We start from the raw sequence: 15,417 nt of genomic DNA on the forward strand, positions 1-15,417 counted from the left end.
CTGATGTCTTGGTTCCTAAAGCAGAAGAATTAATCTAAACAAAGAGTAAAGGAATAAAAGATTTCCTGAGCTCACTATTTTTCCTAATGTCTGCCAGCAACCTTACAATAAAAATACTGATTTTATTGGAATGTAGTTCTTCACAGCAAGAGTACATTTGATGCCAGTATGAGAAATTCTTTTGTACTAGATTGACTCAGCAGGACTTGCAGATATGAATTAGAGGTAATAGAACCTATAGAGTACATTGACAAGAGCCAAAGACACATCAGTGATTTTAAAGTAACAAGCCATTCATTGCAAAGGAACAAATTAAAATGATGTTAAAAATCAAAGACTCAGTACCAGGAACGTGTTTTTGAAATAAATTTCAAAACGACTTGGATTTCTTTGGACAGAGAAGAACATATTTGAAAATCACACAACCTAAAATCTGTGCAATTATGCCTGAACTATGATGTATATGTTCCTAGTGCTTAAGAGACAGGTGGAAACGTTATTTATTTATTTGTCCTCCTTTTTCCCAGAGTGACCCTAAGCTGCTTACAAAAAGAAAACAAGTTTCCAAATTTTAAAAAGGCAAAAAATGGACAGGTCCAAGTGTAGCAATTTTCATAGTTCCCAGGCTTTGAGTCACACCCTAAGTTAAACACCTACTGAAAGTTGAGGGAACAAGTCAGCCTCAATGGACTTCAGCTGCCACTACTTTACTGCAACAAACCAACAAGCTCTTTCTTAGTTCCCTCCTCTGCCTGGAATGCAACTGGCCCCTCCCAGGTTGAATACTGAGGGAAGAGGAGAAGCCAGCCTACCTGGACCTCAGCTGCTGCTTGCCTGCTGCACCAAGAGAGCAGAATCTTCCTCATTTCCCTCCTCATTTAATGTACAAGGTATATTTTTTCTTATAATAAATGGTAAAATAATCCTAGTTAATGTTTAGTATCTATAAGACATTAAATAAATTATCAGACTCTATCCATTTTTGTTCCATTCTTCCTCCAAGGAATTTATGGTAGCATCCATAGTTCTTCATCCTTTTTTCCTTATATCTCTCCCGTGATGAGGTTTAGGCTGAGAGAGGGTGACTAACCTAAAGTCAGCCAATAAACTTCATGGCTTGTTTGGGATATCTCCCTTATTGGTGTATATTTATCACCGTTTGGTCTCAGGAAGAAGCTTTAAGCTTGAATTCTAAGGTTATTGTAGGCTGTCAGTGTATCCTGCTGTGCCTGTAACTCATATGCTGAAATTGCATTTTGCATGTAGTTGTGTTTTAGTGAATAATATCAAAAACAGTTTGATATATTAAAAATTAAGAAGCATGATCAATATCTATGTATGTACCTCACAACATTTTGTACAGAATTATGTTATCTGAGAAAAGAATCTGAACCAAACAATGTGCCTGTAGGAGATGTATCTTTGTGTTCAGTTTGCTGAGGAAAATCTTGACCTTTTATAAAGGCAGGCTTTTTCACCTACTCTGATTTCTGGGGTCTGCAATATAGCTTTGATATCTGCATTAACCTTTACTTGACAAGTTCTGCCATAGTAATTTCTTTTGTGTGAATACAATCTGTGAAGGGCCCATTCCATCATTTTTAAATGGAAGCATTTTGAAACTCTTCAAGGTCAGTTTTAATTCCTTGACTGTTAATCCACAAATTGTCAAATGGAATGAAATGGATTTCAAGAGCTCTCTTTGTTCTCTATATCTTGTGCCTGTCCCACAGGTAATATGCACCTTTCTGTACCTTTTGCACAGAATAATTATTGTGGGAAAGTGGAGGAAATGTTCAGGTCACAAAGTGCAGCCTAGACAGGGATGACAGGTTCTGCCAATTATGTGCCAGTATTGAGAACCTGCGAACCATAGTCTCTCCCTTTTCACATGGATTTATGTTGAGCGTTAACAGGAATTTTGTGATGATAGGGTAGGCAGTTCGCAGAAGCACTTAAGCTTTTTATTATCCCTAGCTGAGAGGCAGCCTTTGCAGGTTTATAAAACAGATAAAGGAAGTACAATGAGGGAAAAAATCTGGAATGACTTTTAAATATAAAAATCCTAATTTCTGAAAACTGGATTTGTATTAAAGTCAATAAGAGATGGTGATTAAATATCAAGCCTAGTAACAATTAAAATTGGAGTGTTGGTCTTTTTCAAACTGTTTTTGGTAAACAGGAGTGTGCATGTGGTTCCTTGACTGTATGCAAGGAGATCTTCATGCTGACCTCTTTTTCCTTTGCTCACTGATCTTATCCTCTCCAAGGAATTTGTTGTTTGTTGTTCAGTCACACAGTTGAGTCTGACTCTGCAACCCAAGGAATTACTCCGCCCTATTCTTCCTTGTACTTAGCTATCTTTAGTGCATCCTGCCAACTAGCATGGGGCAAGACATGCTATAACTCCTTAGAGAGAATCTTCTTAGTTGTGGTGTGCACCTATGAAAGTTCTTGTTACAAGAATCCAGTTAGCCTCTGAAGTTCCATGTGTACATACAGCCAAGAGACTTTGTATTTGGTGGTTGTTTAGGACTTCGGGGGATTCAGGGTTGGGGTATGAAGTCTAGTAAACTTTTCCATGTGGTCAACCAATTTTTTTTTAACTACAATTTGGAGCCATTCCCATCTTTTATAAACTAATTGGGTGGCCGCATGCAAAATAAGCATCTGAACTCATTACAAATTTAGGAATTGCAGTAACATACAATAAGTTTTCCCCTAAATCCTAAAAGCTGCAGTTTGATATTCCCCCCTAAGCCATTCCAAGTGTGATGTCCCATACATACAAAATGGATAGCAATGGAGTGCTAACTGGGAGTGATTGGCTGCATGAGGATAACCAGGCTATAGTTCATAATTTAAAAAGAAAAAAATCTTGATGAGCATTTCAGTGCTGGCTTTGCAAAGCAGGGAATGTATAGTGAAAAAGTAGGCTATTTCTCTTAAATGAAACAGGGAAAAAATTTTAATGGTAAACACAATGTTGAAGAAAGTACTCTGCTTACAATACATTGGTTAACAAAAATGGAGCATGTCAGAAAGGCCCCGCCCCCCAGTATTGTTGTGGCAACTATGATCCGGTAACCTAGATATGTACACAGGGGCTCTGACAAGTGTGTTTGTTTTCTTTTTGTTGTTTTCTGTGACCAAACAATTTATGCACATGCACTAAGAAACTCCCAGGTGTGCATTACTTCTTTTCAGCACTGCTGTTTGCAGGAAACCTCTAGTGGTGTAGAGTTTTGATACTAATATACATAAAATTGATTTATAAGTAAATGGTTCAGTAAATAAAAATATTACACTGAAACAGTTATCTAATTCAAACTGTTGTTGGTCTTCTACTACCACTATTACTATTGCTATTACAGCTATTACTGTTCATGGCACTTCACAAACTGACATAAACCTTACCTGTTCCAAGGAGTTTACAATCTAATTTTGACAATAGGAAAGATAACAAAGGCAGGAAAGAGGATGTGAGCTAATAGCAGTTACACAAATTAAGCTGTGTTTCAATTGGAAATTATTAGGTTATAGGTTTCTTGATATTTGTTCTTAGTCACATCTAACAGGTTATGACCATATATGAAACAATTCAGTATGAAAATCTGTATTGTTTCTGGAACAAAATAAAATGCACGTTCCAAACTTGAGGTGCTATTTTTGTAACTGAGGGGATCTTTGTGTGTGTGTGTGTGTGCGCGCGTGTAGGTTTGCAGCTTAAATGTCTTGTTCTCACACGTACTTGGACCAAATTTTGCTACCATCGGTTCAGTAAGGGGAAACGAAGCAGTGAGGATAATTGCATAGTGACAGATATGAGAGGAACAGAGAATCTACTGATCATTTCCTGTGAGTTGGCCATCATCCAGCAAGTCTCAAAGGGCACCCTGATGTAAAGGCTAAAGAAAAGGAGTTTTCTGAAGGAGTTTTTTTCTCAGGTCATTTTACTTTGTAAAGCAAATCACTGAAACAATTAGTTGACAGCATGGTGTTGGTTTTCTCACGGTAAATTAGAAAGATTAAGCAAACATGGAAGTGCATTTTAACCATAATCAGCAGATTTGGAGCCGTGGCCTGTAGTACTTTAGCATTCTCAGAGGATATATTTATAATGTTATTCATATTGTCGCTTTTCATTATGTGCAACCTTGTCCAAAGCATTTATAAGCACTATTCATTCAGACTACTTTTTGATTTTTTAAGATTTAGTCATTACATCACAGCAGCTGACGTGCTTTTGGCAAAGTTAAGAAAAGCTGTTGATATAGCTGTGTTCCTTTGATTTTCCTAAACTTTACTGAATAATAAAATGTATTTTCTATTCTCATGGCATTTGAGCACCTTGAAAAAGCAGAAAATAAGGTATAGATGGTAAACAGTGCCTTGCTTTAATATTTATGTATGTACTTTGCCATAACTACTAATTTGCTGTTTGGTGCTTGATATTTGTCTTATACCTAAAAATAAATATATACTTGGGTATATTTTTTTAATTGGTTAAAAACAAGGGCTGCTAATTTTATTTATCTGGGCAACTCATTCATAAAAATTTCCCAACCTGACTCTTATTCACACTAAGCTGTAAGAGAAAGGAACGTTGTGAAAGAAATATTGGCTGTGTGTAAATGTGAATAGAAGAGTATTGTCAAAGGTCCCGGTCACACGGGCTGTGAAATGCGGGGGGGGGGAGCATGGCAGTTTGGCCCGGAGCAAAATAACGTGCGGCCGCCCGATCACATGTCCCGTCGAGGTCCCATGGGTAGGGGCGAGGTGGCGATATAATGACGATCCTGCAGTGCAGCAAAGAAGCAGCGCGGCGCGATCTCACCAACGGCATGCGCGATTCTGCGGAGCAACGGAACTTTCGCTTTCCTCTTTGTGCGCATGCGCCGTTGGGTGCTTGTGCACATCCTGTGGAGAGACTTGGGGGGGACCTGTTTGCGACGGGACATGGGCAGGCGCCAGATGCCACGGACTAACACCAGAAACGCGATCAGATGCCATCCCTTGCCCCACGGTTTCCGGAAACTAGTACCTCGGAGGTACTAGTTTTTAACTCCGCATCTTCGGTGGGAAGCCTCGGGTTCGCCATGGGAGCTCTACGCTTCCCAGATGTTGCGGTGTGATCGCGCCTGGAAAATCCGCCTATCATCTGTCTCAGTAGCATGGCTAATGCTCCGTGTGTCTGCAGCCAAAGAAGACCTACATGGCCAGGCACATATCAGTAGTAGCCACCACTGTAGTCAGAGTTGCTACCCTCCAAGTGGGGCCTAGAGATCTGGAATTACAGTTGATCTCCAGACGACAGAGATTAGTCCACATGGGGAAAAATAGCTGATTTGGAGGTAGACGGGACTCTATGGCATTATGATTCTTCCCCTCCCCAAGCCCTGCCCTCCCTAAGCTCCACTTCCAAATCAGGAGTATCTAAGACAGAAGCTGTCAACTCTAACCATAGTACTGAAGGGAGGCAGCACCCTTTTGCAATCCATATATCCAGTTTGATTGGGAAACCAGCTACTGGTGCCTCCTTCTCATCCCTTTGGGAGAAGCTGCTGGCAGAATTGACTGCCTTATTCTTTCCATGCCCTCTGGCTTTACTTTGTGTGAGGCTGGTGTCCTTTGTTCTCTCTACCCTGTTGAGAGCCAGTTTGGTGTAGTGGTTAAGAGTGACAGACTCTAATCTGGAGAATCAGGTTCAATTCCCTACTCCTCCACTTGAAGCCAGCTGGGTGACCTTGGGTCAGTCACAGCTCTCAAATTCAATCTGGGTACTGTAGCTTAATCTGAAGGGAAGATGATATATGGCAGATTCCACATAAAGGAAGGAAGTTTGATTTATTATCTTTCTAGTTTACTTTTTTAAAACTTTACTTTCTCTGGTTCTGCCAGTGGAGTACTATTCATTTGCTTGTGTGAATTATTTGAGCGAATAAAGAAGTGATTACTCTGTCCTGTAGGGCTTTGATTATAAAGGCACTGTACTACTATTTAGACATACTGAGTAGTATTTAGCCATACTGAGTAGTAGTAGTAGTAGTAGTAGTAGTAGTAGTAGTTAGTTGTTGTTACTTTTTAAAAAATTCTCCATGTCTGAATCCTGATAAGCAAAACACATTGAAAGGGGGAATCAATTTATAAACCTTATGCTATGGTTCCAACTAAAGAAAATTTGATGCAACATATAACAAAATAATAAAAGCAACAGCATATACAAATGGAATTGGTATATTGATTTTTCACAGACTATTGCAATAGAGCCTTATTCCCTTTATTAAAAAGTGCCCCACTGAACAATTCCATTTTACTACATCCCTATTCCCTTCATTAGAATGTCCACCTGAACAGTCCTGCTTTACACATTCTGTGGAATGATATAAGTGTGTGGGCCATTTCACCAGGTGGGAGCCCTACTAGATAATGCTCTGTACAAGGAGCTATTGCAGGATGTCACCTTCAGAAGGCTTTGTTCAGATAAATAATTTTCAGACATGCATGCAAACTATTAACAACTGTGTTTCTTCAGATACTCAGATTCGTCAAGGTATACTATGCACTTTGATTGTAAGAAATATAAACAGAAAAAGAGATATTTGATTTATTTTATTAAAATATTGTGACCTGTTATAAGATAAATCACACACACCCATTATTATGTGTGATTGTATTTGTTTATATAAGTATAACATGGAATTGGTTTTAATTATTACATTTTTATCCCTCTTCCTCCAAAATGCTCAGGGCAATATGTCTAAACAGTAGTTTTTGATGCAGATCTGTAGGGTCGCCATAAGTCAGTTGCAACTTGACGACACTTTACACACACACAAGATTGTCTGACAGCATTTGAAATTGTCAGTAAATAAAAGTTTTTCAAAAGTATACTGATGGAGAGGTGAGGTTGGCTGTCAGTCATGCCACCGAAGTTCATTTGAATCAAATCCCAATTGTCACCATTCAACAAATTAAGGCTTTCAAAACTTAAGTCTTGTAAACCTGTTGACACTTAATTACACCTAACCTAACAATGCTTCAAATGCTTCCTTCTGCTTCCTAACAAAAATCCCCCAAAGCCAAAAACAAACACAGGATGTTTAAAGAATAGATAGAATAGATTCATTAACAGTTAGAGGATAATTGGATTCTGTCAGCTGAATTTGCTGTTTAATGATTTATCTTTTCCTAGGCTTTAAAGAAATGTTTTTCTTCTCCAATACCCAGGAATTACCTCTATAAACCGTCTGTCTTTTTCAGTGCCTTTTAAATTAGAAGTCTCTAAAGTTTTTTCCTCTTGTTTACTTTTTCATTATGCCTTCTCCTTCATCTCCTGAGCTGGTCTTGGTCCTTCTTTTCTTTTTCTCTATTGTTCCCATCCCGATCTGTCTGTCTCTGCATTTTTTCCCTGTAGCTTTTCCCTATCTTCCTTCCTTAGTCATCACAATCCCCCCAAAAGTGCTCTTCTAATCCACCTCACGTGTTTTCCTCACTCAACACTTAAAGTAGCATTAAAGAACATTAAACATTTTCACTCAAAAGGTGGGAAACATTCAGATAAGTTTTATTGCCTATCAAGATGCTGTTCTTGGCTGCACTTCATATAGTGCATTCTTCTCTAATGAGGCCTATGCAGTTTCAGTTTTACATCAAAGAACAGAAGACCTGGGTTCAAGTCCCAGCTACAATATTCATGGGTGGCCATAGACAACTCAGTGTCTTCTTATAGTTTACAAAAAGTGATAATTGCTGTTTATGTAACTGTATTTTAAAACTTAATGGGTAGTAGTAGCAGCAGCAGCAGCAGTAGTAGTTAATAAAATGAAGAAATAATCTAGGTAGTGGCTGGCTGCTTGCAAAAGGTAATCCTAATTATTACGTGCGAGTTCACAAAAAAGCAGCAATTTTTCCTCCTGTTTAAAAGTTTTTTAGAAGTATATCAGGAAGCATTTTCTATTTCCTCCTCCATTGAGTAGCTGATGGATGTAATGTATCAGGCTTGCTCTGTTCCTGAACATTTGATTCTTGCCTTACACCCCTCACAGTGTTTTGGATCATACTAAAATCTTCTACAGGCATAAGGGATTTCTGTCCACAGAGGTCAACTGTTTTCTCTCCTACTACTACTACTACAGTCCCAAATCCCCTCCCGTGCTTCTATTTGGAGACAAGGGGACCCCTCAGAACAACATGAGGGAGGAGATTCAAATCTGCACCGGTTAAGAAGAATCGGGGGGGGGAACCCACCATCCGTGAAAATCCCTTCATGGATCTGACCCATTCAATTGTTCAAAAATTCAAACTAATAATACTGAATTTATCTCTACCAGCATCTTCTGCTCTGAGAAGATGAAAAAAAATGACTTTCCTACTTTCATACTTGGATGTGTAAAGTGTTGAGTGACAGAAAATGTACTAAACTTGTGCCTATGCAGGCTAAGGCAGATAATGCTACATCTGTTAATTTATTCCCTGTTGAATGCTTACGTTCATGTTCGTGTATTATCTTGGTCTATTTTACATTAAAAGTTTGTTCAGCAGAGACTGAATAGCATGAGTCCCAGAATTTTGCATGGAAATGAATTTCTGTGATTCCCCCCCCCCTTCTTTATTCACTTTTCATTTTGAATTAAACTAGATATAAAATCATGTTTAAGTTTAAGAGGAAAGAATACAGGGAGTAGCTTACATTGGAAAAAAGAATAAAGTTCTACTCATGTAATTTTTAAAAATAATTATTTTCACATTTATTTTTATTTAACTCTATGCTATTGGACTGAACCCTTCAAGCAACATTTGCACCGAACAATAATAATTCATTTTGTTTTCCCACCCCCATCCAGTACTTCACTGCCAGTGCTTCACTGCCAGTGCTGCATTCAGCTATTCTGCGGTATGATCTCAAAAGGCAATCTGTGTTCAAAAACCTTACACTCACAGCCATCATGTGAGGCCACATAGACTTTTTGCCTTTTTTTTCTTATCTAAGGTTGTTGACCTCAGGAGAGCAGGAGAAGGTTATGAGGTCAAAGTCTTTTCCTCCTTGGAGCTTGCTTCTTGCTGGGAGAAGGTTGGCTGGAAAATAGATGTTTTAGAACAGGGGTTAAGGGTCACAATTTTAATTCTGTTAGGGAACAGCTGTTTTGAGTTTCTTTCCACTTCTGTCTCCCCTCCCTCCCTCACAAGTCCGTAGAGAGAAAGAAATTTGTTCAGAGGTAACCAGAAACACGAAAATATGTGGCTCCAGTGTTTTAGCACTTTTAAAAATGCATCATCTTTAATAATGGTCTTCCCATTAGGAGAGGATTATTTAAATGGCTAAAATATATAGTGCTTTTCGACCTTGGGATGTAATTAAACTGCCGTTCTGGAAGAGCTCTGGTTGCTCACCAAATATCAAACACTAATAATATTTGTGCTCAGTATTGATGCACACAGCATATTTTGTTGACAGTTTTCAAGCAGATACACCTAAATAAGCATGTGAAATTTAAGTTGAGAAGTTACTAGGAAAGGAAAAAAATAATAATATGTTCTAGGTTTTTTTAATGCTTCTGCAGTGTGGGCTTGCCGTTTTCATGCATTAAGTTGAATTCATGGGGCGGTAGAAAGGGAAGGAGAGAAGCTTGCAGCTTTCAGATGAATGGGGAAAAAGTAACAGATTTTGTCTGCACTACTCTGAAAGGTTGCCCTCAGGCTGTGTTGGTGTGTGGCTCAACAGCAATCAGAGGTCATAATTTCATTGGTGGTTAGCATCAGGTTTAATTTTTCTATTATGTTGCATTTACCAAAATGTCTGGTTTTAGTTATACACATGCACTGTCTGAAACAGCTTAGAGAGTAGCTTGACATCCGAAGGCATCTGAATGGGGACAAGAGTACGTAAGAAACACACAAGCTAATTGTTTTTAACTGCCTTTCTCTGCAAACGTGAAAATCTGTTTTTTCATGAAAGCACCTAACATGTTTCTTCCGTTACAGCGATATAGAAATAGAATATATGTACTGATATATTTTCTAAATAAATAAATCTCCAATGATATAAATTCTTTGTTGAATTACAGCTGACAAGTAAAAGTAAACATAATGACAACTTTCATTCATTGTAGGAGTGTGACCAAGTTCACATTGATGATGTTTCATCAGATGACAATGGCCAAGATTTAAGGTAAGTCGAAATTGTTCAGATGTCAGTGGTATTGCCAGCTGTCTCTGGGGAAATGATGTGTTTTTTAAAGGAAAAAATTGATTCTAAGCCAAACTTGTTTTTCTGACTTTGCAATTCAGCTAAACTGCTACAGTAGCATTGAGTTAACCTGGTCTGGTACATTCTGTTGATACACATATTTTAAATTTATTATATCTAAACCAGCACCTATAACTTCGGAACAGATGGCTTCCCTGCAGCGGCCACCAGTGCTAATTTATGCCTAGCAACGGGTGTGCGTGGAGGAGTGGACTGGATGAGAAAACTGGCCTTCCGTTACAGACGAGTAAAAGAAATCTACAACACCTACAAAAATAATGTTGGAGGCAAGTGTCTGTCACTGACTGTATCATTGCCTTTTGAACCTTTATACCATGACTGTATTTACTGTGCTGTTTAGAGCTGCATGCTCTACAGAGTCATCAGGCATGGCGTTGGTAGTGGAAAGCGCCATTTAAGTTGCAGCCAACTTATGGCAACCCTGTAGGGTTTCCAAAGCAAGAGACTTCCTTGGTGGTCTCCCATCCAAATACTAACAGTGGCCAACCCTGCTTCGCTTCCGAGATCTGATGAGACTGGGCTAGCCTGGGACATCCAGGTCAGGGCTGGTAAATGGTCTTTGCTCCTATGCAAACACTACATTGCTTGCTCTTTTCCCTCACAGGTCTTCTGGGTCCAACAAAGAGAGAAGCTTGGTTGCAACTCAGAGCGGAAATTGAAGCCCTTACAGATTCTTGGTTAACACTTGCACTGAAAGCACTCACTCTAATTCATTCTAGGTAAGCAGAGTCAAGTTAAGGTTGCCATATGGAAAGACTTCAAATACAAAACTTTATAAATGATGCTTGGTCTTCCCTGAGATACCATATTTCCTTAAGACTTGTGCTTGTGGTTAATGCACTATGTATTGCTGGAAATAGTTGTGTGAAATCATGGCCCTTTAAAATGTGGCAATTAAATCTGGATGATCTAACAGATTTGTTTTTCTGCTTTTGTTTAGTGGCATTGGGTGCATTCAGACATCACTAGCAATCCTTAAAAACCATGGTTTGTTTGTGACAAGCATCAGAAAACTTCAGACTTAATCCTGGTTTGGAATCCTTGTCAGATGTCATGAGAATTTTTGATTAGTTCTAAGCCAGGAAGATCTCAGCATGGTGTACAAAGGAACAAGGGAAGGGGGAAGGAAGCACATGAGTCAAATAACTTCCTGTCTCTTTCTCGTTGTGAATAAATTATGGTTTATTCATGATATCTGAATGCCACCCTTGTCTTACAGGTGCATAATGGCAATTGCATTTTAACCTCTTGGAAAGCTTAGCCTCTTCCATGCTAGGGAATAGTGGAAACTGAAAAAACAGTTAGCATTAACATTATAAGGCAGATGTGTGAAATATAAAGTTTGATTAGTGTTTCTTGCAAAAGTGGCTTTATTATAACATGGGAAATAAGTCTGAAGTGGGTGTTCAGTTTGCCTCCCTTCTCATCCTTTTTGTCTTCATTTGTTCTGCATTTGTTCTGCATTTTTCTCGCCTTCTTTCTATCCCAAACACTACTTCCTATGCCAGACCTGCTGCTTAGCTGTTATCATGTTGTCTCAGCAACTGTCTATGAAACAGCCTATAACTGTTGAGATATAAAGGGCCAAGATTAAAGGTGCACAGTGCTGTACGCTGGCTTCTGGACTGGAAACTCTGTAATTGGGGCAGGGACTGGAAAGTAGCAGAGAAAATAATAGGAAAAAAAAATAGGTGCAGTCTGTGATTCGTCTCCTGAGTCACTTATTACTCACAGTAGGCTAGCTGCTGCATAAACTACAAGTCTGCCTCAGTTATGTGTAATTTCAAAAAGCACCCTTGGCCCCTTCCCCTAATTGGACCCATTGCAACTGATGTATTGCACTTTGCCTGGTGATGCTGACTTGTGCTCTTTTAGCAGCACTAATCCATGCTGCTTTTCCAAGACAATGTTCTAGGGGTATCTTCTCATGCTAGCACCGCCCCCAGAACAAAGAAGTACCATTGGTCTATTGTGAAAATACCTGAGCTTTTTCTGCCCAAAATTTGTGCTGATTCCCTTTCCCATACTTCCAGGTCTTGAAACTGGCACTATAACACCCTTCCAAAAACCAGCATGCCTTTGGATTTATTAAGGGATCATTTTCTTTTTTTAGGACAAATTGTGTGAATATTCTAGTGACGACTACTCAGCTTATTCCAGCTCTTGCAAAAGTCTTGCTATATGGCTTAGGTGTGGTATTTCCAATTGAAAATATTTACAGTGCAACTAAAATAGGTGAGTTGGGTTTTTTACAGTAAGCAGAGTTATTACTTGAGGCTGTACTTGCAGATGAGAAGTGATTCCTGAGTATCTTTTTTCTAATGCATTAATATAATTTTAAATTATTCTATAGTTACATATACAACAAAACTGTACAACATGCAGCATTTCTGTGCATTCTGTTTTTCATGCTAATAGTAAACTAAGTTTTAATTTTAGGACACAATAGAGTTAGTTAAGCAGATTCAGTATGGACCATTACTCCATTCATCATCAATGTGTTGTTTTCTACCACTCATTATTATTATTAATAATGTTTATATTCCACATTCATAATTCTCTAAACATACAAGGAGATATAAAACAAAGAATAAAAAATAATAGAATACTACAACAGCAACCAAAGGTACCATACAAAAAAAGAACAGCACTGTAACTGTGGACTGATTTCCACACTTTGACCCCAAAATCCCAGACAGATATCACTTTAATTTTATCCATAAAATACAAAAATAATAGTGCTGTATAAAGAAAAGTTTGCATTTACAGGAAAGCTCCTGTCCTTGACTGTCACCTTTTGCGGCAGCAAGAAGAGATCTTTTGATGAATGTCTTAATGGATAGGCAAATTCAGATAAAAGAAGATGGTTCATCAGATACCCTGAGTCAGATCCCAAGGGCATACAAGGAGGGACCTTTACCACTGACATGACACATTCCACCCTGTACATCCTAGTTAATGTCTGCTGTATTCTGAACCATAAGTTCTTTTCTGACCATCTTCAAAGGTAGTATGCCATAGTATGTCAAAAGAATATTTAATTTTACAAGATCAATTATATTAATTAATGCTAGATTTTTACAATTATACTTGTATAGTTGTCACATATTGGTAGCTTTGATGATTCACACAGAAAAGGTATTGTTGCGCAGAAACTTTAAGATCTCTTGAAATAACTGAGAATATGCAAATCTGGCAATAAGAAATTTGCCCCAAAATCCTCGGGGGGAGGTAGTAGCCTATATGAAGGTCCATTACTAGATATGGTAAGATTCTTAGGACCTCTTTAATCAAGTACCAAGGGAAAAACCAGCCACAACACAAAAGAACTGTGAATAGATCTTCCATCGTTTTTAAAACGCTCTCAGCTCCAGGTGGCAACTTTGAAGACTGGGTAAAGGTTGAAGGTTAGAAGGTACCTTAGTCTTGCTTCCCATGTCTTTTCCATTATTTAAAGTGACCTTCCAAAGCAGCAGAGAGGATACAGGTACAATCAATTGAACTATCTTTTTCCCACACCAAGCTAATTTCAGCTTTGGAGGGCATTTTAAATTGTGGAAAATGCATAGAAGGAAAGGGTAAAATATTCCTTCAACCAGTGAGCCTTCCCCAGTCTTCAAAGCAGTTGTTTGAGACTGCTGATCTAGTTTTCTTTGTTTTTATGAATGTCTTAATCATAAATTATGTTACATCTGTTTGGGCCTTAACATGCATAAAAAGAAAGCAGAAAAGTAAACAGCTAATTGGGGAAAGCAACTTAGATGAAAGACACATATGCTATCTTTAGTTCAAATATAGACCCTTGTCCCTTGATATAACTATTTCACATTATAAAATATCTGCAGCCATGTTTGTTTGAGTTCTTAATTTAAATAAAAGACAATATGGTTCCCCACCATTCAGATTAGATTGTATATCTTCAGTTGCACAGTCTTTAGTACTATCTATGCTTGTTTACAGGAAAAGAAAGCTGTTTTGAGCGCATAATTCAAAGGTTTGGAAGAAAAGTAGTATATGTTGTTATAGGGGATGGTGTGGAAGAAGAACAAGGAGCCAAGAAGGTAATGAGGCAAGGTTTACATGTCCTTAACTACATCTATAGTTGGACTAATTTTAATTAAATAGTTTTCAGATTTTAAGTGCTTTCACAATTAAAGGACCAATGGCTTGCTTTTAAATAAACATATGTCATACCTGAAAATTTGAATGTTTTAATTTATTTAAATTCATTCACATTTATAGACTGTTGGTTGCATCTAATCAGCCTTGGTACTTTCACAAGACGATGGGAGAGGGCAATCTTGTCCAGTTCTCCTCATAGCACGTTCTGTAATTCCCAATATAGACTTTTTGGGTTTGAAAAGGGGTCCTTTTCCCTTCCGGACCACCAGATCCTAACTCTTGGCAAAGAAATATATTGCTAAAGTCTCATAATTAAATAAATATGCAGAAGAAATACAAACATTTACTCAATGCTCACATTGTAGGTCAGATCATTTCCTCCTGTCAGAGGTGCCATGTTGACAGAAGAGAGAGGCGGGACAAATTCGTCTTCTTCCCACCTCTCATTGAAGTCCCCTAGCCACAGAACAGTCTATCCATGTGGATAATACAGCCCAAGGAGTCATCTTCCCAGGGATCAAAAGGGGCTGCAGGCAGGAAGAGGAACACAGGAAATCACTAGTACAAAGCATCCTCTAGAGGCATTGCTTTCATGTATTATTTGTTGCCGGAAGGAATTTCCAGTCTAGGACACAAGGAAACAGCCAAATTTTTGTCCTGGCAAAACTACAGTGAAATCAGTGGAATTATATCAACAAGGAATTTGGTAACTATATGTATTCATGCCTAAGAAAAACATCTCCCTGGGTCTACAACTGTTCAGATTCTTACCTCACCTCAAAAATACTACTTTTCAAGTTCTCCGTGACTATATTTATATGCCTGCAACTTAAAGGTCTCAATTGTGGCTTTGCCCCAAGGCCAAAATAATAAAGGACAGCCTGTGGTTGTGTTGCTCCCATAGCAGCCAGCAGGGAGATTTTCCTCCAATTTCCCTTGTTCTTCTGGGGAGAGAACAAACTGTGCTGGCTCTGCCCACCACAGCAAATGCACTTTCTCTGTTTTGTTGAACCAAGCCAGCCCTG

The 15,417-nt window shown here is 38.5% G+C and overlaps 1 protein-coding gene across 13 annotated transcripts in view; it reads left to right on the forward strand.

Annotated features, from left to right (window-relative positions):
- Window positions 1-15,417, forward strand: part of EYA1 (EYA transcriptional coactivator and phosphatase 1) — a 132,282-nt gene that overhangs the window by 106,331 nt on the left and 10,534 nt on the right. For all 13 annotated transcript variants that reach the window (XM_015423876.1, XM_015423880.1, XM_015423881.1 and 10 more), the window contains 5 exons: window positions 10,113-10,171; window positions 10,376-10,536; window positions 10,875-10,989; window positions 12,384-12,505; window positions 14,231-14,331. In XM_015423876.1, the coding sequence (XP_015279362.1) occupies window positions 10,113-10,171; window positions 10,376-10,536; window positions 10,875-10,989; window positions 12,384-12,505; window positions 14,231-14,331 (558 nt within the window). The remainder of the gene's footprint in view (window positions 1-10,112; window positions 10,172-10,375; window positions 10,537-10,874; window positions 10,990-12,383; window positions 12,506-14,230; window positions 14,332-15,417) is intronic.

Source organism: Gekko japonicus, unplaced genomic scaffold, assembly GCF_001447785.1.
Source record: "Gekko japonicus isolate JY-2015 unplaced genomic scaffold, Gekko_japonicus_V1.1 scaffold289, whole genome shotgun sequence".
Classification (NCBI taxonomy): domain Eukaryota; kingdom Metazoa; phylum Chordata; class Lepidosauria; order Squamata; family Gekkonidae; genus Gekko; species Gekko japonicus.